The sequence below is a fragment of the Aulonocara sp. 'chitande type north' Nkhata Bay genome, linkage group LG7, assembly GCF_057382095.1.
Source record: "Aulonocara sp. 'chitande type north' Nkhata Bay isolate Kocher_YH1m ecotype deep benthic linkage group LG7, A_spYH_male_GT1.1, whole genome shotgun sequence".
Classification (NCBI taxonomy): Eukaryota; Metazoa; Chordata; class Actinopteri; order Cichliformes; family Cichlidae; genus Aulonocara; species Aulonocara sp. 'chitande type north' Nkhata Bay.
The window spans coordinates 15,700,971-15,715,726 of NC_141350.1; the positions used below are offsets into that span (position 1 = coordinate 15,700,971).

Consider the following 14,756-nt stretch of genomic DNA (forward strand, 5'->3'; position numbering starts at 1 on the left):
TCCGTCGGCACTTTTCATTTAATTATAAAATGTGATCAGATCGCTAATATTTTTTAAAAAAAGAAAGAAAAGACAGATTTGATATAAACATGTTCAAATGCCATGGTTACGTTTCTTCAAGGAGTTGAGAGTTATTACCAGCAGCAAACCAACTCTTGAGTAACCTGACATTTAACTGATGGGTGGCATCAGAAAGGAATTAATAATATAATGAATTTAAAGTGTTATACATTTAATGCATTTCCTGGGTGTCTTACAGCTTATCTGATATGTGAGATGGACAAAGGAGATGCTTTAAATCCTGACACTCAAATTTGAGCCAGATTCAGAACAATTGTGGTTTAATGCTGCCTAAAATGTGCGTGCATCCCTGTAAAATGCTGCACTACAGTTTGCTGTATGTTGACAAAATATCTTTCTGTGCATGTTCTCGAGGGCCGTGGTAATCCATCGACAGCAAGTCACTGGACAAAAGTGATGGATGGACTTGTGGACAGTGGCAGAAATAGCATAATATATTATACCACTGAAAGAAACATTTTTTATTCCCCCATTTATGATTCCCTTTTTAACATCAGTGACCCTGTGGTTAATGAGCTTGCTCTCCCCTGCCTGAGCTCCATGGCTTTAATCCAGGCCTCCTGAACACTACGAATCACTCAACCAGAGGGTGAAAAAAGAGCACCTACGCTGGGAGCTGGTGTGAGCTTCTGGGACATAAGACTAGATAAAGTTATTCAGGGTATACATTCTGCATGAAACCAGCTGTATGAGCTGAATTACGCCACTGAATAAATCCACTTACAAAAGCATAAACTTTTGGTGTGGAGGTTTTAAATGAATATTAAAGAGAGCAGAATGTGTGACAGAAAGATATGTTTGCTCCCACACTGCCAAAAGCCTACACGGACCAGAATGCAATGCAGGAAGGAGGTGTACAGCAATCCATTTAATAAACTAGTGAACCCATCACCACACTCACAGATTGGTACATCAAACTCAAACATGGGGGGTGTGCATGAAAGAACAAAAAATAAATTTATGCTTTACACCTTGTCATTAAAATGTGTAACCAGAAGTGACACAACAAATGATTCGCTTGTGTGTGAAAAGGTGGATTTTTTTCTTCAAAAGTAAAATCACTTTATATTTTGACGTCTCCTGCTATAATTGAATCAAATACATCTGGCGTGAGTGGAGTATAGTTCTTCTCTTTTTCATTCAGAAAGTAGAGTGGGTCTGTTATTTCATTTGGGTTGAAGCCCTGCTCCACTACTTTCGTCTTTATTAGCTTGAACGTGCCTGTAATGTCCAGTGACCTCTGTAATAAATCACAGTACAACCAATCATTAGTGGGCTAAATAAATCACTATGGCAACAAAGAGGCTTACCCACAAATGCATTTGTAAAAGTGTAAAATAACTGCAGTAAACATACTTGAATCCTCAGAAAGCGTGGCCTGGCGTAGGACGGCAGGAAGTCCTCGACATGTTTAAAAACAGCCGTGGAGTCAAACTTCAGTCCATCTCTCAAAGTAACAGCAGCCATCCCGGCTCTTCCCTCCTGGCCTGGAGACAAAAGTTAAACAGTCACAAAACAGGAGTTAACTGAAGTTCAGTATTGCTAATCTCACAATAGTGTGTCAAAAAATTCTCAGGAAGCTGGACAAGTGGAGGACAAAAGAAAAGGACAGGGCTAAGAAACCTACAGCAGATGAACAACATCTGAAAGTTATGTCCTTAAGAAATAGGAAAGTTGATCCATCTACTGTTCATAGAAGCCTCATCAGAAATCTCAATAGAAGAGTGGCTGTCAAGAAGCCATTCAAAGGATGTGAAACAGGGAGAAAAGGCTAAGGTATGCCACATTATACAAGAACTAGACTAAAAATCGGTGGTGACAGGTGTTATGGAGGGATGAATCTACATATGAAATTTCTGGTTCATGCCATCATGAACATATACGAAGGAGGTGAGGAGAGAAGCACAACATTGAGTGTTTACAGACACAATGGAGGCTGGTTTGGGGCTGCATTTCAGCCATTGTTTGGAAATTGATGGAATTATGAATGCAGAATAGTATGGTCTGATTTTAATCCACCATGCAGAAGTATTTGGAAAGCATTTGATTGACAAGAGCTTCATTTTTCTGCCTCACAATGACCCCAAACACACTGCCAATGTAGTAAAAACAAGTTGGATAGAAAAACATACAATGGATCACTATCAGTCATGAATTTGTATCCTCAGATCTTGGACTACAAAATTATTGAAGTAGTGCGGGATCATCTGGATGGAGCACAGAGCAACAAGCAGCAAACATTGCCCCCCCCCCCCATATTTTGTACGGCTATATATAAAGATTCAAAGTTTGGTGAGGTTTGGTAATGCCATCTTAGAGCTCCTTTTTGTTTTAAAAAGAATTCATTGGATATCATTGTTAAACAATTTGATCATTGATTCAGTAGCATGTGTTTCTTGGTTTTGGCACAAGCGCAGCAACAAAGCAACATGTACCTGGCACTTTGACTCCGTAAACATTGGCTTCTTTAATGCAGTCAGCCAGCGCGAGGATGTCGGCCACCTCAGCTGTAGCTACGTTCTCTCCTTTCCATCTGTTGGTAATTTTTGTATTTTTTCAGTGCTCTGTGTGAGCTCACATTTTTAAGCATTATTTCAAAACATGCACTCACCTGAATGTGTCGCCAACACGATCGTGGAAGTACATGAAATTATCCTCATCGATGCGCAGCAGGTCGCCAGTGTTGAAGTACAGATCACCTTTCTTGAAGATGTTACGCAGCTTCTTTTTCTCAGTTTGCTTCATGTCTCTCACATAACCAATGAATGGAGCTTTGGCTGTTATTTTAGTCACCAGAAGTCCAGGTTCACCTGATCAAAGTACAGGAGAAGTCATATTTGGGGTTGTTATATTTAAAGTCAATATTAATGAGATTTCAATAAATACTTATTTTTAAAGATGCATGGGTGAGAACTTTAGAAATATAAATAAAAGGACAGGAAACAAAGAATCTTTGGTTTTGTAAGCATCCTGCAAGTAACACACCTCTCTGAACCTCCATGCAAAAACCAGAAGAATCCCTCAAAGGTTCTTCTTTGTCTATGTCATATTTGATCACAGCATATGGAAAAAACATCTGTAAGTTTAAAAAAAAAAAAAGCTAAAACACTGCTTCATGAGTGACAGGTTTTACTTCTTAATGTGAGCTGAAACATGGACTTTTACCTTGTGCAGGAAGGTGTGTCGCCCAAGAGCTCCCATCTTGCTGCTATAATTCAACAGAGCAAAGTTTCCCTCAGTTGCTCCGTAAAATTCTCTGATTTGAATTTCCCCAAATCGTCTCACAAAGTCCCTCCAAACATCTGCTCTGATCCCGTTGCCTACTGCAAGTCTGACTTTGTGGTTTTTATCACTGAGTTTCTGTTTGAAGAGAAAAGAAGAGCATGCGTTTGTTAGTTTTTTAAAGCTTTCTGTGTGAGACAGTAGTATTAATGTTGGTGCTGTGTTGGCACAAACCTGTGGAGTGTTGCAGAGATAACGCATAATTTCACCTATGTACTGTATGACAGTGACATTATATTTTCTGCAGTCGTCCCAGAACTGGGAAGCAGAAAACTTACTCCTCAGAACAACAGGAATACCTGCACACAACAATAGATGACAACAGCACACTTTAAAGAGTAGCAGTGGAAGTAGTCAAAATTTTGGGTTTTTCAACAAATATGTAACATATAGTTACATATATGTAACTATGGTTTTTATATTACATTGGTTAAAAAAATAAATAAAATAAAGTCATACACCAATCATATATCTAAAAAACACAATATTATATATCCAAAGAGTTCATACCCCTCTCAATGGCCCCAGTGAAGACAAGGAAGCCGGTGCTGTGATAAAGAGGGAGGGTATCATAAATCACATCTTTGGAGTTCACTCCTGATGAAGGCAGAAGTAAAGACATGGTCCACACTCTGCCTTGAGTGATCAAAGCTGCTTTAGGGAGACCTGTTAAAGACAAGCCAGAGGCTCAGGTGGCGAATCTTCTGTTTCTTTCACTGATGCATCGTGAATCTCAGTAAGTAGTTTACCTGTTGTCCCTGAGGTGTATATGTAGGCTGCTGGACTCTGCATGGTTAAATGGGACCTTAACTCCTTGGGTATAGGCTCAGAGGAAGCCTGATTCATTTTATCAATGAAGCTTTCCACACCTGTAACTTCACATCTGTCAGCTAAGATGAAAACATTGATCTGCTGTTCGTGAAGATGGGGCAGCACCTCCTTCACTGCATCCAGCAAGTCTAGAAAATTGTTTCATACAATTGATGAACTCCAGGCCTGTCAGATTATTTATTTATGTATTTATCTGGTTATTTAATGTTGAGTAAATGAGCTCTCTACTGTCTCCATTGCTTGGAAAAGCAGACAGAAATGCAGGTACTACCTTCAGCTGCTACCAGAGTTGTGGCTCCGCTGCAGTTGAGGCAGTGTAGCAGAGACTTGGATCTGATGTTGGAGTTGAGCAAAGCTCCAGCACATCCAATCTTCACCAAACCCAACCAGAGCCACAGGAACATCGGCTGGTTCCCCAGGAACAGCGCCACCGTGTCTCCTTCTTTTACGCATCCAGCCTGCAGAAACGCTCTCGCAACTTTGTTGCTCAGGACGTCTGCGTCCCGGTAGGTGAACGTTTCATCTTTAAAATAAACGAAAGGCTTGTGCGGCTGCGTCTTCACCAGCTCTAAAAAGCGGTCCAGGATTGAGTAATTAGTCTGCACGCACTTTTCGATGAACCGCCTTACTTTTATTTTAGTGAGCACGAATTGGACATCCTGGAGGAAGGAAGAATGGCGGAGTAAAACGCCACATGCAATCAAAGCCGCACACACTGTCCAGACCAACATGTTTGTCTCACAGCTGTCCTGCTGAAGACAAAGCAGAGGTATAAAAAGGCATGTGGAGCTGGAGGAGGAGCACTGAGAAATTCCAAAGGTTGAAAAGCATTTTGTATTGCTAGTGAACAACCAGATGAGCTGCATCAATGATTTACAGTATAACATACTGCTTTCACGTGTTTTAGGCCTTTCACTGGCTTTATACCGAGTGACCACTTTAGATTGTGCTAGTGGACCAAAATGAAGCCCAAACAGATGGTGAGAGGGTAGCACCTGATGACCTGAACGTGAAGACAGGCTGGAGATTGTCGGATCTCAGCTAAGCTTTTGCTGGGCTGTGTTCGCTCACACAGAAGGGCAGGTGCAAGTTAACCTTTAACTTGCAGTTTTGCCAAGAGCCACTGGTGAGTCTGTTGGGGCACAAGGCAAAAATTCAGAGGAACCCTTTAACTAGCACCAAATACTCTGACTATCAACAATAACTGTCTAGAAGGAAAGTGAAACCCTTTTCTGTGTCCGCTGCATCAGCCAGCAACATCGGGGAATTAGGCAGTCAAGGCCCCGATGTTTCTGACCTCACTGTTTATAATGAGATTACTAAGAAGACTCCTCATACCGAGACGTTTGTGCATACAAAGAGGAGTATGCACAGAGAGCCTACTCCTGGCTCTGAATGTGAGAAGCTGCAGGAAATCTGGTCGAGGCCTCTGTTTTATGACTTGAGGCAGCGCCAACAGGACAGCAGCTTTGACAGTCCCTCCTAACAGCAAAACATTCTAAACGTTATGATCCCCAGTTTATGTTTTTCCCAGTGGTCCTAAGTTTCAACTGTATAAATTCCAATTAACATGTATCTGTTGTGGAAATATTAGTAATAGTAACAAGAAGTTGTGTGCCAGAAAAGCCAGACAGCTGTTAATTATTGAGCTTCAAAGATGTCAGAGAGGATTTCGTAACCTGCTGCTGGCTGGAGTTTACATATTTACAAAGTATGTATAGAGGAGGTTCCTGATTAACTCTAGTGAATATGTATGTTTCTTACTGCTTTATTGCCTTGTGTAAACAAACGCAGGCTAAATTCCATATCAGGAGTAACACTTCAAAAGCTAAATTCAGTGCAGTTTTGGACCTCTCAGTCAGTTTTGAGTAAATCTGCTTCTGTCTAAAAGCTTTTAAGTGGTCTATTACTTTAGCAGTATAGTTTATTACTGTGTGTATGTGTGTGTGTGTATGTGTGTGTGTATGGTCAGATTTATAGTGTCACGGCTGCCGAGGCGAGCCGTGTGGTGTTGGGGGAAAGGAGGACCCAAAATGCAGGCAATGACTGATGATTCGAGTGACATTTATTTACAAGGTGGTGTAATGGCAAACAGGCAGTGAGGGATGACAAGTAACTAAAGAAACCTAAACTGGGAAAACTAAATAACAAACCTGAGAACACACGAAACGAGGTGCGGGGCAGAGAGGCGCAGTGAGAGGAACGAAACACCGTGGAACACAGACGAACCGGCAGCAGGCAGGAGAACACACAGGGCTTAAATACACACAGCAGTAATCAGGGGATGAGAAACAGGAGGGCAACACACCTGGGAGAAGTCGGAGCTGGCGAGACAGGGGAAACGTAAACTGAACACACTCACATGAGACGGGGACCTTCAGAATAAAACAGGAAACTCAGACACAGAGAACCAGATAAGACACTGAACTAAACAGACAGATTCACAAACAGACAGTGTGACACCATAGACAGACAGAACACAGACGTGGGACCAGGGCAAGCACAGAACAGAAACCTAACAAATGGCAAATCATAACAGAATACATACTCAGAATAAACAAAAGCATAAAGAGACACAAAACACTGAGTCGGCAGACTCAGGACCATGACATATAGATGTTCAAACAAATCTTTAAACATGCATCAAAAGATTTGTTACTCTTGAGATGACTCACCCTCGAGTCAAAATTCACAAGTTGCAAACAACTTTGCACCTGTTTCAATATCTCTGCAGCAAAAAGAAGAAGAAGAAGAAAAATCAGATACAAAACAAAACAGTTTATATGTTGGGTTTATGTTATCCACAATTTATTGGAAGCTTAACTTCTGTTCACAACTTGCTGCTGTTGCCCAGGGATTACAGACGATCTCTATGGATATAGATATGGATATGGAGGGTGTGTGTATGAAATCACAGCTTTAATAAAATTATTATGAAGGCAAAGATCATTTAAAACACCTTGTCATTAAAATGTGCAGCCAGAAGTGCAACGCTGTCATCTCAATAATTTGCATCCCGGCTCTTCCCTCCTGACCTGAAGACAAAAGTTAAACAATGACAAAACATATGAAACATGACAAACACACTACAGGACAAAGCATGATGTCATGGGCTGGGTTTTTTGACCTAGCATTTTAAATTTCATGTCCCTTTTGTATTATGATTACAGAAATGACGGAGCCAACTAATGTGTCAGAGTTGCGCAGTTTTCTGGGCATGGTGAATCAAGTGGGCAAGTTCATCCCCCATTTAGCTGAAAAAGACAAAGCCCTGCGAGATCTTCTTTCCACAAAGAATGCATGGTACTGGGGGAACTGACCAAGCGAGAGCTTTCAAAACATTAAGAGATGCCCTGACCTCACCCCCAGTGCTCGCAATGTATGACCCCAACAGAGACATTAAAGTATCAGCAGATGGTTCATCCTATGGTCTCGCAGGTGTTCTTTTGCAGCTGTGGGAAGAAGGATGGCGACCAGTGGCGTATGCATCGAGGTCCCTTTCTCCTACTGAACCACGATAGGCACAAGTAGAAAAAGAGGCACTGGCGTCTAGTCTACATGGGCGTTTGAGCGATTTCGTGATTTCCTGATTGGTAAACATTTTTGTCTCGAAACGGACCACAAACCTCTCGTTTCCTTACTGGGAGGACAAGCTCTGGATCTCTTGCCACCCAGGATCTAGCGATTCAGAATGAGACTCATGCGTTACTCGTACAATGTGCAGTACGCCCCAGGGAAATCGCTCTGGACAGCAGATACTTTGTCCCGCTCGCCTCTGAAAAAAACAGTGAACATGTCAGACAAAGAGCTAATGGAAAGCACAGACATACAGGGAGAGCAGAATTATTAGTCAAGTTGTATTTTTGAGGAATAATGTTATTATTGAACAACAACCATGTTCTCAATGAACCCAAAAAACTCATTAATATCAAAGCTGAATGTTTTTGGAAGTAGTTTTTAGTTTGTTTTTAGTTTTAGCTATTTTAGGGGGATATCTGTGTGTGCAGGTGACTATTACTGTGCATAATTATTAGGCAACTTAACAAAAACAAATATATACCCATTTCAATCATTTATTTTTACCAGTGAAACCAATATAACATCTCCACATTCACAAATATACATTTCTGACATTCAAAAACAAAACAAAAACAAATCAGTGACCAATATAGCCACCTTTCTTTGCAAGGACACTCAAAAGCCTGCCATCCATGGATTCTGTCAGTGTTTGGATCTGTTCACCATCAACATTGCGTGCAGCAGCAACCACAGCCTCCCAGACACTGTTCAGAGAGGTGTACTGTTTTCCCTCCTTGTAAATCTCACATTTGATGATGGACCACAGGTTCTCAATGGGGTTCAGATCAGGTGAACAAGGTGGCCATGTCATTAGTTTTTCTTCTTTTATACCCTTTCTTGCCAGCCACGCTGTGGAGTACTTGGACGCGTGTGATGGAGCATTGTCCTGCATGAAAATCATGTTTTTCTTGAAGGATGCAGACTTCTTCCTGTACCACTGCTTGAAGAAGGTGTCTTCCAGAAACTGGCAGTAGGACTGGGAGTTGAGCTTGACTCCATCCTCAACCCGAAAAGGCCCCACAAGCTCATCTTTGATGATACCAGCCCAAACCAGTACTCCACCTCCACCTTGCTGGCGTCTGAGTCGGACTGGAGCTCTCTGCCCTTTACCAATCCAGCCACGGGCCCATCCATCTGGCCCATCAAGACTCACTCTCATTTCATCAGTCCATAAAACCTTAGAAAAACCAGTCTTGAGATATTTCTTGGCCCAGTCTTGACGTTTCAGCTTGTGTGTCTTGTTCAGTGGTGGTCGTCTTTCAGCCTTTCTTACCTTGGCCATGTCTCTGAGTATTGCACACTTTGTGCTTTTGGGGACTCCAGTGATGTTGCAGCTCTGAAATATGGCCAAACTGGTGGCAAGTGGCATCTTGGCAGCTGCACGCTTGACTTTTCTCAGTTCATGGGCAGTTATTTTGCGCCTTGGTTTTTCCACACGCTTCTTGCGACCCTGTTGACTATTTTGAATGAAACGCTTGATTGTTCGATGATCACGCTTCAGAAGCTTTGCAATTTTGAGACTGCTGCATCCCTCTGCAAGATATCTCACTATTTTTGACTTTTCTGAGCCTGTCAAGTCCTTCTTTTGACCCATTTTACCAAAGGAAAGGATGTTGCCTAATAATTATGCACACCTGATATAGGGTGTTGATGTCATTAGACCACACCCCTTCTCATTACAGAGATGCACATCACCTAATATGCTTAATTGGTAGTAGGCTTTCGAGCCTATACAGCTTGGAGTAGGACAACATGCATGAAGAGGATGATGTGGACAAAATACTCATTTGCCTAATAATTCTGCACTCCCTGTATAAGTGGACAGTATTGTAACAAACATGCCTGTCAGTTCCTCATATATGCAAACACTGAAGGAACAACTGAAAAGCGACAGTGTTTGTGCTCGCGTCATGGACATGTGCACCCAAGGCTGGCCAGAACATGCAAAACAAGAGCCTTTACTGAGAAATTACTGGCCTGACCGAGCCACGCTCACAAGACGGCCTTTTGCTAAAAGATACACGGCTTGTCATTCCTTCAGCGATGAGAAACAAGGTGCTGGAAAAACTACACGAAGGACATCAAGGTGTTGTAAAATGTAAAGCTTGTGCACGCCAAACAGTGTGGTGGCCCGGGCTGAGTCAAGAAATCTCTGAGATGGTGCTCAGAAGCAGAACGTGCTGTACAGACTGTAAAAAATCTTCTGAAAAAAGCAGCTGATCCTTATCTAGCTCTTCTTGCCTATAGAGCTACACCACTCCAGGCCGGATACAGCTGACTGAGCTTTTAATGGGCAGACGTCTGCGAACCACACGGCCAACACTTCCATCGCAGCTGGAGCGTACACTGCCGGACGGCGCACTGCTTGCTCAAAAGGAAAGGGAGAAGAGGATGATGGACATGGCAATGTCTAACAGGCGCCACCGTGCAAAACCTTTATGCAGCCTGTCCCCTGGAGAGCAAGTTTGGGTGCCGATGTCAAAACTCCAGGCACTGTTATCTAAAATCACTCTATACCACGATCATACACAGTGGAGTTACCACAAGGGACTGTGAGGCGTAATCACATGCATTTGATTCCTTTAAGTTCACCAGTGCACGAACCTGCTAATGTGCCTGTGTTGCAGAAACCACAAACACCCAGTGTAATCCCTGCTACACCTGTTAACGCTGATGTTGTCTGAACCAAGTCAGGGAGGGCAATAGTTAAAGCTAAAAAGTTAGATCTATAAGAGAAAAAAAAAGGTTGTTGTTATATAACTGTGTTACAATGGTTTTGTAGAGCAGAGTAAAACAAATCAAAAAGAGTTGTCAAAAAAAGAAGAAGAGAGAAATGAAAAAAGGAAATAAAAACAAAAGGTTAAAAATGTGATGCAGTTTGTTTGCCAGATGTTTTTGTTTGGCTTTGAAAAAGAAAAAAATTATCAAAAGGTAGTCCACTCGAAGGTTCTGTCCTGAGAAAAGAAATATTCTGTTTTTGTTTAAAAGGGGAGATGTGGTGTATTCATAATTGTCCCTGGTACATTTGTTGTATGGGCAGTATGTGTTTATTGTTCGATTGTGTAATTACGTGTTACGCACTGGCAATGCATGCCAGGAGGCGGTAATACAGTGAGTAAAGAGTTGGTCTTACGGCACTCAGTGGTCCTGCATACTTATTCAGATTCAGAGTAAGAATCACACAGAAACTAGCAAGCTAACTCCCTGCTAACTTCTGACTCCGTTAAATTTCATAAATTTGGTTTTCGTGGATGCCTGGATGTTAAACTTAATTGTTACACCTGGTAGAGCAGCAACGCTGATCATTTTATTACAGATGAAAGGATTTAGACAGTTTTTAACTCCCAGTGATACTGCAGTGTTCGTTTGACTTTGGGACCTGAAGAGGAGTTTGGGCCCAAGCACGGCCAATGATGTCAGACTTAAAGACCGGATTCAGCCATCAATAAACGGCTCGCTCTTTGTTAAATCATAGATTTGGTACAAGTGTCTGCATTTGGGTCCACCTCCTCTCTCCACATGGTCTGCCAGCACAGACCCATGACAAATGGAAATGAGGTAGATGGTGCAGTTTTCTTGAATAGCCAGAAACAAGCAAGGGGGTTTGTCATAATCTATAGCAGCATTAAATTTAAAATAAAGTGAGTTTGGACCAAAAGCATTTTAACTCCGTTTAAAAATTACGGTGCTTTCAGATGTCTCATTTATTGTCACTGTCAGCTTTTATCTTCAATGTCACAATGTTGCATTCAGTCATCATGGTATGCTTTAAACTCTTTGCCTGTACACCCTTTGCCCCCTGTGATCACTGCTTCAGATAAGCTATACTGAAATATAGGGTACAATCCTCTGACTGACAAAGAAGGATAACCCTGCTGCACTCTAGTGTCACGAAGTCTAAAGTTAATAAAACGTGCGTACTTCTAAAGTCGAATCCATCAGTGAAAGTTCATGACCGCAGCACGACTTCAACTGACCTACCAAGTGCAAACACCACTGAGAAAATAGGGCAGGTTTTATGATCGATCACTACATTTCATAATCCTCTCATTGAAATTTTTAGAATGTCTGAAAATTTCTAGATTAGAACAAAAGAAGTGAATGTAGAGGAAGAGTCCAATTATTTTCTGTAGTGATATTTGGTGTAAAGCAAATATTTTTAATAAATGCACCAATATATAAAAGATTCAAAGTTTGGTGAGGTTTGTTAATACCATCTTGGAGCTAAAAGTTACCCATCTATTGAGAATGTGTTTTTACATTTTGCCAAGAAAATGCTGGAAAACATTGTGAAACAGTTTGATCATTGATTCAGTAATCAAACTAAGTGCAGTGTACTTTGATTTGAACATATGTTTCTTGGTTTTGGTGCAAGCGCAGCAACAAAGCAACATGTACCTGGCACTTTGACTCCATGAACAGTGGCTTCTTTAACGCAGTCAGTCAGCACAAGGATGTCGGCCACCTCAGCTGTAGCTATGTTCTCTCCTTTCCATTTGTTGACATTTTTTGTTTTCAGTGCTCTGTGTGAGCTCACATTTTTAAGCATTATTTCAAAACATGCGCTCACCTGAATGTGTCGTCAACACGATCGTGGAAGTACATGAAATTATCCTCATCGATGCACAGCAGGTCGCCAGTGTTGAAGTACAGATCACCTTTCTTGAAGACGTTGTGCAGCTTCTTTTTCTCAGTTTGCTTCATGTCTCTCACATAACCAGTGAATGGAGCTTTGGCTGTTATTTCAGTCACCAGAAGTCCAGGTTCACCTGATCAAAGTACAGGAGAAGTCATATTTGGGGTTGTTATATTTTAAAGGCAAGATGCATGATACATGCTGTAAAGACATTGCATTTCTGAGTCTTTTAAACTTTCATTTTGTGCATGGTGAGGTACACTGTGGCTGAGAAAAGGAACTGTGTAGGTTTGGATTAAGGCATATAAAATGTTTATAGCATTTGAAAAGATGCATGGGTGAGAACTTGAGAAGAAAAGAGAAGAAAAAAGATATTTTGCATTATAACCTTCCTGGAAGTAACACACCTTTCTCAACCTCTATGAAGAAACCATATGAATCCCTCAAATGCTCTCCTTTGTCTTTGATCACAGCATATGGAAAAAACATCTACAAATTCAAAAGAAAAAGCTAACACACTGCTTCATACTTCACAGTGTAAGCTGAAACATGGATCTTTACCTGTCTCGCCCATGATCTCCCATTTTGCTGCTATATTTCAGAGTGCTATGCATCAACAGAGCAAATTTTCCCTCGGTTGATGCATAAAATTCACTGATTTGAATTTCTCCAAATCGTCTCACAAAGTCCCTCCAAACATCTGCTCTGATCCCGTTGCCTACTGCAAGTCTGACTTTGTGGATTTTATTACTGAGTTTCTGTTTGAAGAGAAAAAGAAGAGATAACGGATAATTTCACCTATGTACTGTATGACTGTGGCATATTTTCTGTAGTCGTCCCAGAACCGGGAAGCAGGTAATTTACTGCTCAGCAGCACCTGGCTGCCAAGTCAAACGACTGTATAGGGTCCTATGGATGTGTTCTTTTTCACATGACCATATGTCCCATTTAAGACGATGTTGCCTCTCTTGACTGTTTTCAGTCTGCCTCAATGTAGAAGATTCCTACAACTTATCCCAAAACACACGTTACTTTAAGATTAGGCTTAAAACTTTCCTTATTGCTGAAGCATATAGTTAGGGCTGGATCAGGTGACCCTGAGTCCTCCATTAGTTATGCTGCAATAGGTGTAGACTGCTGGGGGACTCCCATGATGCACTGAGTATTTCTTCTTTAGTCACCTTTCTCACTCACTATGGGTTAATAGACCTCTCTGCACTGAATGATACTTGTTATTAATCTCTGTCTCTCTTCCACTGTACGTTTTTTATCCTGTCCTCCTCCTCCTCTCACCCCAGCCCGTCACAGCATGGCTGCCCCTCCCTGAGCCTGGTTCTGCTGGAAGTTTCTTCCTGTTAAAAGGGAGTTTGTCCTTTCCGGTGTCGCCAAAGTCGTATTATTGTTGAGTTTTTCCTCTGTATGTATTATTGTACGGTCTACCTTACAATATAAAGGACCTTGAGGTGACTGTTGTTTTGATTTGGTGCTGCATAAATAAAATTGAATTGAAAATACTCTGACTTTGGCGTAAACAACATGAAATCGTGCATCAACAGTTCAGGCTACTGACGGTGATCCAAAGGTATGGGGGATATTTACTTTGAGCCCTTTAGTACAAAAAGACATCACTAAAGCCCGGTTACTCACTATTTATCATATTAGATGATCAGTTCCTTCGCTTGCCCATATTAATATTATTATTATTAGTATTATTGCAAATATATTGTGCACACAAAGTGCATACATAGTCTACAAACTACAATGTCCAATGATAACTACAAATAAGGCAGTGAAAGAGACATACAATATCAGTAGGTCTTTAATTAAAAAATATATATAACATGGACGGACCAGAATGCATTGAAGGAAGAAGGTGCAGAGCAATGCGTTTACTTAACTGAAACAATTCACTGAGTGAACTCACAGCTCAGTACATCCGTAGAAGGCTAAATCATTAAGGATGTGTGCATAGAATCACAGCTAAAATCAAATTATGAAGGCAAAGATATAATTTCAAACACCTTATCAACAAAATGTGCAGCCAGAAGTGCCACGCTGTCATCTCAATGATTTTCTTACAGAGGTGATTTTCTTTCCTTTAAAAAGTAAAATCACTTTATATTTTGATATTTCCTGCTACAATTGAATCAAATACATCTGGCGTGAGTGGAGTATAATTCCTCTCTTTTTCATTCAGAAAGTAGAGTGGGTCTGTTATTTCATTTGGGTTGAAGCCCTGCTCCACTGCTTTCGTCTTTATTAGCTTGAACGTGCCTGTAATGTCCAGTGACCTCTGTAATAAATCACAGTACAACCAATTATTAGTGGATAAAATAAATCATGCAAG

At 41.2% G+C, this 14,756-nt stretch overlaps 2 protein-coding genes across 10 annotated transcripts in view; both read right to left on the minus strand.

Moving 5' to 3' along the window:
- LOC147324861 (long-chain fatty acid transport protein 2-like) lies at window positions 1–7,007 on the minus strand. Of its 6 annotated transcripts, none has more exons than XM_086298994.1 (12): window positions 6,348–6,476; window positions 5,198–5,326; window positions 4,466–4,943; window positions 4,113–4,322; window positions 3,874–4,029; window positions 3,538–3,662; window positions 3,247–3,441; window positions 3,067–3,157; window positions 2,693–2,891; window positions 2,517–2,614; window positions 1,438–1,568; window positions 1–1,321 (listed from the first exon to the last, which is right to left on the minus strand). In XM_086298994.1, exons 3-12 carry the CDS (start codon window positions 4,923–4,925, stop codon window positions 1,145–1,147), a joined length of 1,842 nt encoding a protein of 613 aa, XP_086155120.1. In that variant the 5' UTR covers window positions 4,926–4,943; window positions 5,198–5,326; window positions 6,348–6,476; the 3' UTR covers window positions 1–1,144. The 6 variants fall into 6 exon arrangements, with proteins under 6 accessions (XP_086155120.1, XP_086155118.1, XP_086155119.1 ...); XM_086298992.1 differs by having other exon boundaries at window positions 5,190–5,326; XM_086298993.1 differs by having other exon boundaries at window positions 4,466–4,946; window positions 5,190–5,326.
- Window positions 6,242–14,756, minus strand: part of LOC147324862 (long-chain fatty acid transport protein 2-like) — a 21,504-nt gene continuing 12,989 nt past the window's right edge. The window contains exons 9-10 of one of the 4 annotated variants that reach the window (XM_086298996.1): window positions 12,344–12,542; window positions 6,242–7,969 (exon numbers count right to left, since the gene is read on the minus strand). In XM_086298996.1, the coding sequence (XP_086155122.1) occupies window positions 7,900–7,969; window positions 12,344–12,542 (269 nt within the window). In that variant the 3' untranslated portion in view covers window positions 6,242–7,899. Of the gene's footprint in view, window positions 7,970–12,224; window positions 12,262–12,343; window positions 12,543–14,210; window positions 14,703–14,756 lie in introns of those variants that run through there. The other 3 variants (XM_086298997.1, XM_086298998.1, XM_086298995.1) reach the window with 3 other exon arrangements.